This window comes from Solanum lycopersicum, chromosome 12 (assembly GCF_036512215.1).
Source record: "Solanum lycopersicum chromosome 12, SLM_r2.1".
NCBI classification, from domain to species: Eukaryota; Viridiplantae; Streptophyta; class Magnoliopsida; order Solanales; family Solanaceae; genus Solanum; species Solanum lycopersicum.
This window is the reverse complement of record NC_090811.1, coordinates 9,524,718-9,542,426: the sequence shown is the minus strand read 5'-3', so window position 1 is coordinate 9,542,426 and position 17,709 is coordinate 9,524,718. Positions and strand designations below refer to the sequence as shown.

Here is a 17,709-nt window from a genome sequence, read left to right as displayed (position 1 = left end):
TTCTCTTTTATATAAATATACGATATATGATATCCAAGCAAGCAACCATTCTAATTATAAAGGTGAATTTGTATACATTTAACTTAGTTTATACTCAAATTCTTATTTAGCCTCTAGAAACCATATTCAAATATAGTGTGGCCACCGTGGGGACTCATGATAATACATAAGAAATAATTCAAATAAGTCACAACGTGTAATAAACCGGACTCGAAAGGTCACTTTTGATTATATAGTTAATTAATTAATGAGTAAATTATTTATTATCAATAATAATAGGCTAAATTTGAAATATTAGAAAAAAAACGATTAGTAGAAACTATTACATTTAATATATAATTTATTTACCTGTGTGGATGCTACGTAAACAGAGAAGTACGAACTGCTCCTCTCATTTAAAGGTTATTTCAGGTTAAATTTTACTGATTTGTATATAGTTGCATTAATTGCTCCTTCACATGCCTGAATTAATTGCCCACATATACAAATATAAGTTATAATAATAATATTTGAGAATTAGATTGATTTTAGGTTATGCTAAATGTACTGTTTCTTCTTTTCCTTTTTAAATGATTTTATAATCCTATCATTATAAAAATTGTAGAAAGTTGATGTATGTTATTAAAAGATTTCCTGAAAAATTAAAGGTAGTTTTTTTGCACTTTTCTGTAGTTAAAGTTAGTGGGTTAGTAACTTGAATTTGATTTTGGATTTTTATTTTTATAGTTATTGAATATAATTCAAGTTTTAATATAGGGATGTACAATTAAAAATAAGGTGTATTATATTATATGAAAATTATTAGAGTTATAGTATTTGGAGAAATAATGACTTAGCCCTAGGATTAAAACTTCAAAAATATGATAATTGGAATGTTAGTTGACATCAAGATTTAGGAACTTGATTATAAACTTGAGTGAATTTTTGGGTCAAGGCTAGACCCATAGTAATATGGGTGTTGTTAGTTTTAAAATTTATCATGGTATTTAATGTGAATAGATTGCTTTGAGTTATTAGTACAACAAAAAGGAAAGACTCGACTCTCATAGTGATTTTTCGACTATTTGAGGCAAGTGTATTTTTAAACACTTGTTAAGTGTATGAAATTCGTGTATTTTCTTGTGGTATGTGTTTGGAAGTAATGGAATTTGGTGGGGTTGACTTGTCCACCTTTATTAATTCTAATGATGAAAAGGGATAATAAAAGGCAATGTGATTGATTGTTTGTGTGTGATGGGTTGAGATGATACGAGTACCAGTGTTATAAAGGCAAGATTTATTACTATAGAAATGAGGATTGTAATCCGAGAATGTCAAAACATATGAGTATTAGTTGATATATTATTGACTTGATTTATTATGTCTGATTCTGTTCTTTACTGAACTCGTATAATTGTGATATTTGAGGTGATTATATGTCATAGAGACATTTGATTTATTGAGATGTTGCATCATCCCCTTTATTTGATATCATATTGTGCACATGCATTGACATGAGATTAGGTATGAGTAAAGGTCTAACACGTGAAGATCGTCCGTGTTGAGACCGAGTTATGATTATTTGGGCACGTGGATATCGTCTGTGCGATGGAGAAGTTATTATAATTTGGGCACGTGGAGATCGTCCGTGCGTAATGTGTTTGATTTATGATAATGTGTTGGGTCATCCGCACAAACACGTGGAGATAGTCCGTGTCGGTATATGGACCTCGTGAGTCGCCCATGGGTCATGAATTCTTGATGTATTTCCGAGGAGTATCATGTATATATGGTTGAGAGATTACTTGGTATTTTGAGGCATAACATTTCATGGTGTCATGTTGCATTGCATTCCATGACATCCTTCATTCTTGATAATTATTGTAATTTATTGATGGTTGGAAAATACTTGATATTTGGCTACTTCTATTTGATGAATGTGACAATCATATTTTGGGGGTATTTTTGAATTTATTATAAAATTTCTATATTTTATTGAAATTGTTGAGTTTTAGGCAAACTTGTCTTGGTGGGATAAGACGAGTGTATCATGTCCATTTTTGGATCACAAGGAGTTTGCAACATATGAGTTGAAAATTAACATTTTTGAAGTGTTTGTCTTCTCTTTTGGAATACATAATCATCTGAAAATAAAAAATAAAAAAACCAGAGATCTCACATAATAGAAACATAGACAACTTAATTAGAGAAACTTAGACATCTCATATTAGAGAAACACAAATATCTCAAATAGAAAAAACCTAGACACCTCATAATAGAGAAGATTATGAACACTTAAGGATCATGAATTTTTAACACAGTATAGGAGCCACAATAACTGAAAAAAGTGCATAAAATTTGAATTGACAACTATCAACCACCGTCTCATCATTTTTTTTTACTGGAAACATGCTTAGAACGCTCATACAAGCTCATAAATGGAGAGGGGAGAGAAGCCTTATTTGATTGTTGAAAATCGTAGAATTCCTGTAAAAGTTATATTCGATTTGCTATCATTGAAAAGTAATCAATGTTAATAGCACATGTTTAATTGAGGAATATTCATACTTAAACTTGGATATAACTTAATTACCTTGATGTTTGGAAGAGAGAAAATGAGCTTAAGAATTATGGAGATCAATTTCATGATAAAAGAGTTATGAAAAATGAAAATAAAATTACACTTTAGACTTGTATAGAAGTTCAGTGTCATTAACATACCATCAATCTTTCAAATCTTATTTATTTTATCTTTGGTTAACAATTTATGGCTCTTTTGCTAGCTAAGAAGAGGAATGCATGTATTAAAACCTACATAAATAATATCACGTTTGATAATTGGTTAGGAGGTAAGTTAATCACACATAAAATTAATAAGATGTTTGATTTATAATTTAAAAACTCATAAAACTATTCGATATATAAGTTATGAGAGAATTCATGTATTACTTTACGAAAGAATGTAGGTTGAATAAGTAATACATAAATAACTAAATCTTGCATTACTAATCTCTACATAAAATAATTTACGAATTAACTCATAATTAATTCATATATTATCAATACATGCATAACTCTAATAACCAACTAACAAATGTCCCCTTAATACACTAAGATCCTTAAGACTTTAAGCTCAAACACAACCTCCTTCTCTCAATTTTAGATAAATTCGTCCACGTCGAGTTAGTCATGCACTAATGCAGAGATATGGAGTGTTATAAAAAGGGAAAATAACACTTGTATCCTAACAAACAACTATTTCCTTATTTTCATACCCTATATGTTTTTAACTATTAATGTGTGTTTGATACTATTAAAGTATATAGATAGTTTGATGATATCAAAGAAAAGAAACATTGCTAATTCTATGAAAAAACTACTCATTATCGTAAGTATATATATATATTTTGATAGTATCAAGGATGAAGAAGTAGTGGTTGGTGAATAGAACAAGAAGACAGTCACATAAAATATTTGGATTGTGAGTCCAATAAGGATAAATATATTGAATTAGGTTCAATTTATGTAGTTTTCTCTTGTAAAAATACTCGTTATATCCACCTTGTTCCCCAACTCATACAATAACAACACCAACTACAATATAATAAAATTGTTGGTAAATTTTCATAAATAAAATCTGAAAAAAAGTAAATATACACCAATCTAATCACTAGCTCGTGAAGAAGGGTCAAAAATACCTCTGAACTATAAGAAAGGTCTAAATATACTCTTCATTCATCTTTCGATTTAAAAATACCCTTCTATTTATTTATTTTTTGGTCTAAAATTATCCTTCCATTCACCTTTTTGCTCACTTATACCATTGAAACTAACAACTGTCTCTTTATTTTATTTATTTTGATAATTTTATTATGTTTCGTTCTCTTTATTGAATGAAATAAAATCTCCATCTCAGCTAGCTAGATAGTTTCCCAATATTTATCCAAGCCAAAAAGAATATACTTCTTCAAGACCTCAATTATTTTTGTTAGAAAATCTAATAGTTTTTTTATATTTATTGTAAATTTTTTTTGGATTCGCCTCCTCTTCATTTCTCTCTCTATTTTTCACAAATTTTTATTTGGATTGAAGACACGTGTCATAAGAAAAAATTAACAGCTAAATTTTAATTAATTAAATTAAATTTTAAATATGATATAAATAATTGATAAAGTTATAATCATAATACTATTATCTTATCCATTGTATATTATATTTATTTCTCTCTTTTCCTATTATTATTTCCCCTACCGACGACCCACAACATCTATATTCTTTTTCTTCTTTCCAATGAGTTGTTAAAAGATTATAGGTAAAATTATTCAATGCCCATTTTTTTTTAAAAAAAAGATAGACTTTGTTTAGGATTTGTGATAACATAATATGTCCCTATAATTGTGGCATTATTAATATTTTTTTAAATACATTAATTATCTAAAACAAATTTCTTAAAAAAACTATAGAAAGTAGAAATTATTAGATATAAAAAATATATTTTATTGGACTTGAAAATATATTGTTTTGATTTATTGAAATGAAGAAAAACTCAATAGAGATCAATTTTTATCTTATTTAATAAAAAAATGATCCATAATAAGTATTTTAAAAAATAAAATAAAGAAAGGATTGTTGGTTTCAACGATATAATTAAATAAAAAAGGTGAATGAAAAATATCTTTAAACTAAAAAGACTATATTTTTAAATTAAAAGATTAATAAAGAGTATTTTAAAATTTTTTCCAATAATTTAGAATATTTTTGACGATCTTCCTAATAAAAATTTATAAAAAAGGTGTGAGGAAGTCAATGATTGGTCTCTAAAGGGAGAGTATAAATTAGTAAACGAACAGATCATCGAAATATCCTCTCCACTGTTTCTTTTCTCCTCTTCTTCTTCTTCACCTTCAATTTGTGTCGCTTGGAACCCTAGATGGCTATGGAAGAAGAATATTCAGTTTCTGTAGATTCTCACACTTCATCTTCTGCATCTCTCACTTACAATATCGATTCCTCTTCTTCTAATACAAGCAAACTTAACGCTCAAGCTCCTGCTTTCCTTCCTAGAACATCTTCTGGACGTGTCTATGCTACCCGTGCTGCTCCGCTTCATCAGATCACAACTCATATTGCCATACAGAATCAGTTCCTTTATGCCCCTCAATTGTCACTACAGTCTCCTCAGTCGCCTTACTATGGCGGTGGTGGTGTTGCTAGAAGATTTGTTGATCAAGAGGTTGCTGCCGCTACTACTGCTGATGCCGATATTTCAGCTAAGAATGGTGGGTTAACTGAAGAAGCTGCTCAGAAAATCGTTAATCAGGTATTTATTTTGTATGTTTTAGTGCTTGTTAAAGTTGTATACTGGTAAATTTGTTGATATATTGGCAGGTTATTAATGAATCTAGGTGCTATATTAAATTAAGAGGAGAAAACACTCATAATATATTCAATTTGGATTATTACACATTATTGATATTAGGGTTAAATGTTAGAATTTCATTTTTTTCTTTAATTAAAACCTTAACTCCGAGATCAGTTTCAATAAACTTTGGAATAAACTAAAAGATACCCAAATCCTAAATTGATCTGCACATCAGATATCACTAAGAATGGAGAGTAAAAAACTTACTTTAATGAGAAAACAAAATTAATTAATTAAATTGGAGCGGACATTCCATCATATTTTACACTAATAGCTTTGTTTTTTTCAGTGTTGGTAAGTTGGAGATGCATTGACAGATAAATTTAAAGAAGTTTCAAACAAGCAATTGGATTCACTTTTTTACAAATTCAGCTTTTGATTTATAGATATTAAATACAACAAAAGGAGGAAATATAAAGAAGGGAAAAAGCTCCAATATGTCATTGAACTGTTAGAAAAGGCTCATTTATGTCATCCGTTAAAAGTTTGGTTCATCTATGTCATTATTGTTAAAGAAAAAACTCATTCATGCCATTATTTTTTGACAGTGGTTTTGCAAAACCATTTTTAACACTTGGCCAGTTATAGTTCGGCCACGTTGTAAATCGAATTTTTGATACATGTGGATTATACCAATCCCTTTTTAGCATATGGATCAGCTGCCTTCTTCTTTCCTCCTTTCTTGCTTTTGGAAATTCGCTTGTTCTTACCGATTGCCATGGTCGAGCTTTAGTGATTGACAATGTACCGAAATGAAAAAAATAAGCTATAAAATTACATTGAAAATAAATTGATAGAAGAAGATGATAGTGGAAAAATTAAGTTCATGGGTTAGGAAATGTGTAAAACTCATCCGATTGCCCAAGAAGTGAAAGAGGGTCGAGAAGGATCTTTGGGTTATAGGTTTTTTTAAAATTTGGGTGGGTCTTTACTTGGGTGAGTTATTTTAATTCAATTTTTGAGAATTTCAATTTTTTTTAATATATAAAAAAATAACGACGTGGCCGTGGCCACGTGTTAAAATGGTTTTGCAAAATCACTATTAAAAAATAATGGCATGAATGAGCCTTTTCTTAAACGGTAATGACAGAGATGAGTCAAACTTTGAATGGATGACATAAATGAGCCTTTTCTAAAAGTTTGAAAGCATATTTGAGCCTTTTCCCTATAAAGAAAGAAGAAATTTTGAAAAACTCGATACTGACATGGTGCACATGTTTCTTTTTTAATGTTCATCTTATATACCTCTTAACGATTAGTTACTCTTCTATGTCTTAATTAATTACTCCACGTTGACAACAACTTTCACATTTCGATCAATAATTTTACACGTGATCATGCTACGGAAATTTACTCAAGCACCTTTATTTTCCTAAGTCAATTCGTTTACTTCAAACTTTGTACTTCACAAAGAGGTACACAAGCTGGCTAGAGCTCATAAAAGCAAAATGAATATGTTCCTACTTCGATCTATTCTCACTGTTTACCAAGAAAAAAATTTCGGATCTATGACATTGCTTGGATAGAAATCCACCAGAAAAATCATCCACATAACCATCAGTTTTCACAAACCAGGAGATACAAGATTCTAGAAAACATATGTAGAATGATGCATACCTTTACCATTTTTAGAAATATGAAAGTTGTTTATATATTAGTACAAACATTTTGTAGCTATCATTCTTAAAATTAGTTTTAATCTCTAATTTTTGGCAAAAGAACAAAACATTAATTAAAATTAAAAGGAAACATGTCAGGCCATAAGGAGAGATGGAAGATTGTCCCTGCTCGCATCTGGTGGACAATATGGAAGGAAAGGAACCAAAGTTGTTTTGAAAACAAGAGTATTCCTTTCCAGAGCTCAAAACTGAATTGCCTTATAACCTTTTATTTTTGGTGTAACTGTGTACTCCCCAGAAAGGTGGAGGATATTACTCACTTTTTAGATAGTTTAGGAGGAGTAAAGGTGATAGATATAATTGATTTTGCTAACTTTAAACTCCTGATGAGTTACTACTGAAATACACTATTGGTGTATTTTGTCTATAAAATGTCAACTTTCTCAAAAAAAAAAAACTTATTAAGCAACATAAGACAGTGAAACACTACCACTTCCGCTGCTTGAAAATATATCCTCACCAGATCCAATCAATAGATCGTGATAGATAGAAAGATGCCAGGATAAGCAATCGTCCATAGAATAGGATACAGTTGAGTATTTCCATTAGTATGCTTTTAAGAGATTAGCCACCAAAAAAAAGAACGTTGGGAGACACTTACACTCTTTTTGAAAAAAGAACAAAAAAATTGCTGACCATCTTGTATCATTGATAAATATTGGTCACAGATAATTTCTTGTGTTCAGCCTTAGCAGCATCTCCAAATCAACTAATTTTCTTCACTCTATGAATTTTTCTAAGCCACGTTCTTTCTTATTTTCTTCATTTGTTTTGTTGGTTTTCTTTATTCTCACAAGAAGCAACATCTAAATAATAAATGGCGAATACCTTTACTGTTGAGTAGTTACAAAAGCCATTTAATGTCTAGTTATTTATGATTTGATGAGGCAACTTTGGACTTTTCAACTGAAAACTTCTCAAATTGCAATATCTAACCGTAAAAGAGCACCAAGTTGGAAAAATGAAGATAAGAAAGCAAAAAAGGGGATAAAAGATCAATAGGATTTTTTCTCTATGAGATGTGCCACATCACTGTACTATTGCCCTCCTTAATATTACTAGTCTCTGGGCACATCGTGGGTGTAACCCCAGCAGTATTAAAAAGTGTGTTGAGTTATAAATAAGTGATAAATGTTAATCCTATTTAGATAAGTCAATAAAGGAAGAAACCATACCCCCAAAAAGTCATTTGATGCCTCAAGTAGTTTCATATATATGGATTATGTATTTGTTTTAGGAACTCTGACATAGTGAATCCGTTGACTTGTATTCACATTATTTGCAATAACATTTCTATCCATCCGTCACCTTTAGAGTTATTGAAGGGAACACGTGGAAAGATCAGTTTGAATGTTGCAAACTTCACATTTTCAAATATCAAAAGATTGAACATTTTGCTCTATACATAGACAAGTAGCTCTCTCCTTACAATCAAGTGGCTTTCATTCCCAAGAAGTAGGAATAGGAGTTAATGGTACTGTCCATCAATAATCCATACAAGACCTTAATTGTATATGAGGTTGAAGAAAAAAGAAAAGAATAAAGTGACGCGGTAAAAGTAGTTAGAGCTGCTGGATATTCAGTACCGATAGATAAGAATCTGATACATTTATTTTTGCTATATAGTTAGTGACATGGCATGTAACTAAAGAGCACTTTCTCCTGATCATTCATTTAAAATTTAAAATGATACAGACTACTAATTCATCTTTGAATTGATTTTAATAATCAAATTCTCAATTAAGAACGAGACACCGTAATTGTTTGATGACAAGTCACTGTAAATTTATTTTCACATTTTGAAAAATTACTTGTCGATAGGCTTATTCTAACCTGAGAGTCTTTATCTCTGTAAAATGCATAAGTTATCTGTGGAACTCTTGAAAGCATTCATGTGTATTCAGGGTATTTCAAAAAAATGAAACTGCTAAGTGCTAAGTCATTTTGTTTGTGATTGTATATTACTAATGAAGAATATTACCTCATTGAAATTATCTTATTTCAATGAACACGTATCCTTTTGGCTTAAATAAATCATAAAGGGTTTATATACTTCCCATATATAAGGAGAAGTCTCGATGAAACTTAATATGAATGGAATACTTAATTAGTCATTGATCGAATGGCTGCCCATTTTTCCATGATTTTTGTTTCATTTGTTATAAAGAATTAAAATGCACTATAAAGTACCAACAAATTTTTCTGATCTAATTGGTAGTCGTTACAGAATATTCATGGTAATCATGAACTTTCTTTATGCACTAGGTCAAACGTTTAATTTGTTAACTATACTCGTATAGAAATACCACAAGTTCTCAAATATTGCCACAAACATTATATGTAATTCCATATATATATATATATATATATATATATATATATATATTCCCTACATTTCCTACTCTTTTTTGGTGCCAGCAACAAGGTCCAAGAAGGTCTGAATTATCCATGTTTTCATGCTGATTCTTTAATTCTATTCCTTTTTAGATCAATTATGTGTGAATCAAATTCTTTTTTTTAAAGGTAACTATTTGTATATATTTGTCAATACAACATCTAGGTTGTGCTGAGACCATATTTACAAGTGAAAAAGAAGAACAAGCTGTTTCATCAGCCTAACAAAAAACAAGGGTGTCTATCATTGAAGCAGTATCTTCATGTATCTCTGGTTAGCCCAAAAACGGATAAGTCTAAAGCAGTTCAAACTTAATCCTATGAACTGAACTGCTAATGTCTTCAAAACATCTGGAATTTCTCTCTTTTCAGATTGTCCACCAAATTCAAGTTGGAACAATCCTCCATCTATCTTTGTGTGTCAATCCCGTACATGCTTCTTCCCAGCTGAGCAAGACCTTAATAATCTTTCTTGGCATTGCCCAAACAATGCCTCTGAGTCTAATGAAGATCTTCCATAGCATGTGAATCAGATTCTACTCATATATTAGTCTTGTGGGAAGAAAACTCATGTCCTTATTGCCTTAATTGGCTTAGATTTCTAAAGGCATTGTACCCGCTTTGCAACTTTTTACATTTTGTTTAATGATATGCAGTGTTATAAAAGGCGCGCTCTAAGCACTTAAGCCCTGAAACGAGGCTCAGAACGTGTTGAACACTTCGCCTCACTTTATGTGCGCTTCAATGTCGTCATCAAGGTTCTAAGGAAAGCTTTTCCTTGCCAATGAGCCTTTTGTGAAGAAGTGAAACTAAATAATTGATATTTCACTTAACCATAAGTTCTTTTCAGTTTCTTTGGTCATATATTTGTCATTCATGTTTATAATTATTAATCTTGGACTAAACATATATATTTGTATTCTTTTCTCCCTTTGCGTCTTTTTTCATTAAAGCTCATGCTTTATTTGCGCTTTGCACTTAAAGCCCCCATGGACCTTAGAGCTTTTTTGCGCTTTTCGCCTTTGATAACACTGATCATATGCCAGGTAAGAAATGCATGCAATTCAGTGCTATCAAAAGTGAAAAGCGCAAAAAAGCTCTAAGGTCTTTGAGTCCTTTAAGCACAAAAAGCAAATAAAAAGTGGACTTTATTGAAAAAAGGCACAATTAGAGAAAAATTCTGAATATGTAATGTATAGTTCAAGTTTAATAATCACAAGCATGAATAATATGGATAAAGAAACTGATTTTTTACGATAAAGTGAAATGTCAATTATTTAGTGATACATCTTCAAAAATTACGCTCATTAGTCATTAGCATGGAAAAATATGCCTTAGAGCCTTGATGAGGACACATAACTCAATTATGTTTTGCACCTCACTTCTGGGTTAAGAGTGTTTTTGATAATATTGATGCAATTTAATTACAGGAGAAACACTTGCTCAACTTAGAGCCTGTTTGAATTGACTTAAAAGTTAGTGAAACCTACTTTCAAGTCATTTTTTAGCTTTTGGAAGTGTTTGATAAAGTTAAAAATGACTTTAAAAAGGTTAAAAACCAAAAATAGGTCTTCCCTTGCTTTTTATCTTTTTGACTTAAAAAGACATTTATGTTGGACTTAAAAGCTATTTTTTTAAGTCAATACAAATGCGCTCTTAATCAATCACTTCTGAGAAATAACATCACTCATCCATTTCTTCAATTGGATGACGTCGATATCGAACTATCTCCACCTCACCATCTACATAACAAACCCGAATTAAAAAGAGAGACAATAATCAAAATCCTTTATCAAAGCCTAGAAGAGTGGAATAGGCATAACTAAGATATCATGATTCTTTTTCCGTTTCAGTGGGAGTCAGGAGCTTCTAATATGCTTGATTCTTCCTTTGTCTTAGCTTGAGAAAAATGCTAGAAGCTATTTTTTTGGTAGAACTACGTATAAAGATAAGGAAACCTTGAAAAAATGCCTCATCTTCACCCCTTATTTATCTAGTTGCAATCCTTACTTTTGGTAGATTTCTTTTTAATGCATCATTAAATGTTGAATGTAGAATGACCATTCATATAAAAATCAGTTGGTTCTTATTGAACTACCTTTTCCAACCCCTTTAGATTCTCCGTATTCTGAACATAGTATATTATGGTTAATCAATGGAGTGTTGTATAAAAGGATAGTACATTTTAAAGGGTATAAATGTACATCAACATTATAAGGATACTTCGGTAAATTAACTTTTGGTCCCCACTTTTAGTATGATATATTCCAGTTGAGTTTTTAGTTAGTACATTTAATTTGTAGACAACTTTACAAGTTGGAGGCGAGAAAAGTCTTTACATTCATCTATTTGATGCTGACATGCCGCCATCAATGCGTGATCTGTTCTTTCATGAGTGCCCTTTTTATCTTATTTATGTAATATAACTTGAATGGGAATTACCTGCAGAAGAAGGTATGCTTAAGGCTTTGAATATTTTGTGGAATCAACCTACTTGATTCACTTTTCACTTGTAATATTACACCCGTAATTGATTTATCTTTATCTCACTTTTTTGGTAATGAAAGGAAGTAGAGAGATATGTTTCAAGTAATTCTAGGATGGGTTGGCCGGAATTCTCTTTAACTGTTGCTGTTCGCTTAAAGGATGACTTTAGTCATTCCCTAGCAAATACTGAACATATCTTCTTACCAGGCACTTCTGTTAATTGTTTTCCTTCTTATCACCTTTGCCTTTGAGAATGGGACATGGTATTAGCCTTTAGAATGGAACCATCTTTTGTTAGTTTTTTGGTGCTTACTTACTTTTGTATATGATGCAAACCTAATTATAGATCTGCTCAGTGCCTTGCACATCTGTAATGCTCCATTTACACTTCCATAGTGATGTTTCTCAATCAAAAAAACGATTACCCTTGTCAAAAAGAAATTTCCCCACCCTTAAAGAGGTCAACAATAGTATTTGATATTTTCACGGACCTGTATGTTACCAGTGTTAAAAAAAATATTTTCAGGGACCTGTGGGTTTTGGTCTTGCTTGGTTGATGTTCGTCGTGATAATGAACATGGGAAATCCATCATATAATGTAAGGGCAATGGATAGTGGCATTTCAACTAGCGTGTCTGAATGTTTCATCAATTAATATAAGTCAACTTAGTGAAACCAGAACCTAAGTTGCAGGGACTCTTCACTTTCAATGTTGTACCGTGTCAGGTTCTCCAAAATTACTCTACTTTGGAGAGTCCAACATACAGTCGTTGACATGTATGAAAAGTCCAAGCATTAGGCCAGAACTAAGTACAAAACTAATATACCCTTCAATTCTGAACAAGTTGGGTCAGCTAGCTATATAAATACTAACTTACCATGTTTCTAATACAAATTTATCCAAGGCCAGCATTATGCAAAATAAAAATATAAAGGGTGGGCCCATTATCCCCAAGTTTTGAAGTCTTTTTTGGTCCTAAGGTTTGCCCCAAATGGATTTCTCAGTCATAAAAAAGATTCTCTATTTTTTCTACTGGCAAAGATTCTCTATTAGGATTAAAAGACTCCTAAAAAGCATAGACCTAATTAGCATATTAGCATGACTAATATATATTCCCTACTAAGGCCTCATTTGTTTGCACTTAATGGAGGTCTAAATCTTAATCATTCAGATTCAGCCTATTAAGTACATTTGGTTTTTAGGTCTGAATCTGGATCATTCAGATTCAGCCCATTAAGTTCATTTGTTTTATTTTTTAAAAAACCTCTTAATGGGTCTGAAGAGGTCAGAATGAATCAGATCTGTAGGAGACTCTTAACAATATTCAGACTCATTTAATAAGTTATCAAATAATAACATCACTTCTCTGCTTTAAGCGTGCTTTTTTATCTCATAACTAAAAACTTTCTTTATCTCTTTGCTCAATCAAACACCATTTTTTTCCTCTTGAATTGGTAAGTTTTCATAAATCCTTTCACATTTTTTTTATATTAATAATTTTCTTGTATTGATTGTGTCAAGAACACTGTTGGTTTATTAGTATTTAGCAAGGTTTTTGAATGAAAAAAATTATACTCCAAATCATGATTATGAAAACTTTTAAAACTTTTTTTATCAAAAGTGATATATTTTGTTGAAATGAAATTTTTATGATATTTTATTAATTTAATGTTAATTTCACATGCACATTCAGATATTGAAAACAAACAAGATTAATTATTTAGTGTTCAAATATAGAGACCACGTTTTAATACTCAAACGTGTATTCAGATCAAAACACCTGAATCTTAATGCAAATCTTAATATTCAGATATGTATTCAGATTCAGACCTCTTAATCTTAACGAAAACAAATGAGGCCTAATTGGTATTACTAATCTATTTTGACCTATCTAACACTAATTTATGCATTAGAAACAGAATAGTCTGAGGATTATGTCTTGATGAGTTTTTTCTAGAAGTTCTACTCGGAAAAAAAATATCTAGAAGTTCTACTCGAAACTTAAAAATAAATGCTGTGAAATTTTTAATTTTATTTCAAGTGTTTGTGAAAAGATTGATAAGATGTATGAGGAAGGAAGGAACTGATGGTATATTGGACTATATACTTGCACCTTTTCAAATTTGTTTGGGATAAGCTGCTGGAAGCTTGAAATGATGCCGTGAAAATTTTCACAAGTACTTGTAAAATTCTATTAGCTATGAAGTTCGCTTTTCTTTGTTAACTCAGCTAATTCAGGTGCATTCTTGTTCTCTACAGGTGGAGTTCTATTTCAGCGATCTAAATTTGGCAACGACCGAAAATTTGATAAGGCATATGATCAAGGATCCAGAGGGGTATGGTGAGTGCTCTTATTCCCTGCTTGACTAATCATGATTTAATTGGTAATTTGAAGTTGTTATTTTTTCATGGTCTTGCTTGTTTATACTATTTCTTTGCTATAGTACCAATATCAGTGGTTGCATCATTCAAGAAGATTAAAGCTCTAATAGGTAGTCATGCTCAGCTTGCCGAAGTTCTACGCTGCTCAATAAATCTTGTGAGTTTTCTTCATCTCCTCGCTGTCTTCACATCTCTCTCTCCACCCTTGAAAGAACTCACTCTTTGTGCTTCCCCTGTGCAAAATTTTGCAACAATTTCTGTCTTGCAAATGTTTTCTTTCTGATATTTTGCTATTTGACTTTTCTGTTTTTAGGTTGTTAGTGAAGATGGAAAGAAAGTTAAACGGAAAAATCCTCTGACTGAAGCTGCCCTAGAGGAGTTGCAGGTATGTTTCGTTCCTATAGTAATAGTGGTTTACAACAAGAATAATTAATGAGTGCGTGAAGCATTTCATTTTTCCATTCAATGGTTCATCTTTTCAGTTTGTAGGTTTTGTTCTTTTAGTGTCTGGTTATCATTTGACCAATCATGTATTTTCATTTTTAGTCTCGCATAGTGGTTGCTGAGAATTTGCCTGAGGACCACTGCCACCAGAACCTCATGAAGATTTTTTCAGCAGTTGGAAGGTACATTGGTTTGCTATAGTTGTATACAGAGTAGTCTGAGAATTCTGCTTAGAAAAAATATCCAGCCTTTTTAAGACTCTGCATAATGAATTGTGCCAGGGTAAAAATGATACGGACCTGCCACCCTCAGCCTTCAAATGGTGGGGCTTCTTCAGCATCTAGATCAGCAAAATCAGACAGCACGATGTACAGTAACAAGGTAAACATCAAATAATTTGATATGTCAATAACTAAACTATGCACTAGTAGGACATTTTGAAATTGCTGTTGGATTTAGATTAAGAAACGATGGTTATGAGTTGTTGAACTTCTTACTTGGGAACTAAATTTGGATAATGTACACTGCTAATGCAAAGTAACTTACTATATCCACAAAAAGAAATGTGAAGTAACTTGAGTGGAAAGTGGAAAATTTCCTATTGTTACCCAAAAAACACAGATATCTTCCGAAGAAACACCATTTTCTGTCTATATTGGTACTTGGCAATGCAGTTGCTCGTTACTAGATCTAAATTAAATAGCTCAATGCAGTTGCATGCATTTGTGGAGTACGACGCTGTAGAATTGGCTGAGAAGGCGGTGAGTGATTTCTACTGTTTTTTCTTAGTTACACCTTGGTTATCTCTACCTCTGACGTCGTTTTCACTATGCAACCTGGTTTTACAGGTTCTTGAGCTAAATGACGTGGATAACTGGCGAAATGGTCTAAAAGTCCATCTGCTGCTTAGACGCGCAGTAAGTCCTGATTATTCTGTTCCCTGTTGATTAAATTTGAAACCATGTCCTAAAAGTGGCTTAGTCTCTAACTTGTCATTTAGCGAAAATAAGAACGACTAGTTTTAACTTTTATATCGAATTACTCATATATGAAAGATCATTCTATCGATTCTTGAGCATTCAGGTGGTGCTGGTCCATATTTGAATTCTAAGATTCAGCTGTCCATACTCTTGAGGTTATAGGGTTTGCCTCCTCCATTCTGATTAAATTACAGGGCTAGACTCCTCAGTTTCATGAGGGTACAAGATTTAGTTTCTGAATAGATGCATTTAGGATAACTGAAGAGTTCAGTACTTGTATTCTGCAATTTTGATCTGTTAGGTAGTTGTGCATTTTATCCGCTAGGTACTTATGCATTTTGATTGAATTGTACAGGCGAAATCTGGTCAAGCCCGAGTGAAGAAGGTTGGTCATGAAAGTGATCCAAACTCCAAAGAAGATGATGATGTTGCATTGGAACTCAATGAGAAACATGATGGAGACTCCTCTCACCATGTTGACGTGCAGTCCAATGACGTTGCAGTAAGTGATGTTGCCATGCTTCTAATTAACCAGGAGATATTTCTGTTTCCTTTTCCTTCCCAGGAAACTGCACCAAATAAATTCTACTGAGACGGGTCTTCTAAAAGATACCACCCTGTTTTGATACCACACTTAATGATTTTTCAGTTTAATTCATTATGGCTTCATTTAAATGTCACTTGGACAGGAGGAGCATGGCCGCGTTGGGAAGAAGAAAGGGAACAATCGTGGTCGGGGTAAGGTACAGGGACAAGGACCAGGACAGACGAGGGGTCGAGGACGTGAAACTCCCCAGTTTCGACAAACCAATCGTGGAGGGCGTACAGGGGGTTCTGTAACAAAAGTGAATACTGGAAGTAGTGTGGCTAGTGCCCCCTCGAGTACTGGTGGTGTTAATGTAACAGGCCAGCCTGCAGTAGTTACTGACCAGTCAGGTGGCAAGCAATCTTCTGTGCCTCGCATGCCAGATGGCACGAAGGGATTCTCCATGGGTCGAGGGAAACCAGTAGCTGTAAGAACTGAGTGATGATGTTCTAGTTTCGCGGAACTTGTCTCTGTTCATGCAAACATTTCCCAAGTATAGAGAGGGCAATGTTTCTTCTTTCTTTGCGATATTGATGGCAGAGTTTTGAAGACTGCCGTCAAATCAGTGAAGATGATACATCTATCGATTTAGCAGCAAGAGTCAAGACTCGAGAAGTTATATGTTGTTTGTTGTTAAACCAAAAGAGCCACTCTAAGTCCGTGACACTGTGCTGTGATTTAGTTTTGGAAAACTGAACCTAAAATTAACATAAAGCAATACAAAATTGATAAAAGGTTATTTCAGTCTTGAGTGTTTGGGGATGATATGATGTGGATGAACAAAGGCATAATAGTACACGGGACAAGTATATTTATTTGTTTAATTTTATAAAGTACACACTCAAAGTTAGAAGACAAATGTTGATTGAAGTCAAGTTAAAAAATACGTTTATGTTTGGTAATTCTTCCATATATATAATAAAATTGGTATACCTTTTTTAGGATGCCCTCAGTATAGTACACGCACATTTCTCATTTCGAAAGGGCAACTCAATGCACATTTCTCATTTCAAAAATATTATTTATAGGTTAATTAATATTCAAGTTATAAGTAAGGAAAAAACAGGGGAAAAAAACGCAATGTTTTTTTTTTAAGGTGACGTGGTATTGCGACTTACAAGACTACAAGACTCAAAAATTCATGAGCCAACTATTTAAATCCTATAATTAACGGAAAGTGACAAAATATTGCCCTTTTGGTATCAAAATATATGAGTTGTCCTTTCGGAAATTTCGAAAAAATTTGTTGCCTTTTGATTCCGGACTAAAAAAATGAAATTGACAGAGATGTGTCCAAACATGAACAAGTTCATGTTTTAAACAGGCTGATCACAATAAAATGAGACAACTTGTTC

The 17,709-nt window shown here is 32.2% G+C and overlaps 1 protein-coding gene across 1 annotated transcript; it reads left to right on the top strand.

The window, feature by feature from the left end:
• Window positions 1–4,725: 4,725 nt before the first annotated feature.
• LOC101263189 (la-related protein 6B) lies at window positions 4,726–17,098 on the top strand. The gene is made up of 10 exons (XM_004251937.5): window positions 4,726–5,299; window positions 14,222–14,303; window positions 14,407–14,501; window positions 14,658–14,729; window positions 14,891–14,970; window positions 15,070–15,169; window positions 15,502–15,549; window positions 15,637–15,705; window positions 16,124–16,270; window positions 16,458–17,098. The coding sequence occupies exons 1-10, from the start codon at window positions 4,910–4,912 to the stop codon at window positions 16,794–16,796; spliced, it is 1,422 nt and encodes a 473-aa protein (XP_004251985.1). The 5' UTR covers window positions 4,726–4,909; the 3' UTR covers window positions 16,797–17,098.
• Window positions 17,099–17,709: the final 611 nt, after the last annotated feature.

Bases quoted from the DNA above. Each gene is read 5' to 3' on its own strand.
- LOC101263189 (XM_004251937.5), top strand. From the start codon at position 4,910: ATGGCTATGGAAGAAGAATATTCAGTTTCTGTAGATTCTCACACTTCA. The intron at 15,170-15,501 runs GTAAACATCAAA...AGCTCAATGCAG, and splicing joins GCACGATGTACAGTAACAAG to TTGCATGCATTTGTGGAGTA. The intron at 15,706-16,123 runs GTAAGTCCTGAT...TGAATTGTACAG, and splicing joins ATCTGCTGCTTAGACGCGCA to GCGAAATCTGGTCAAGCCCG.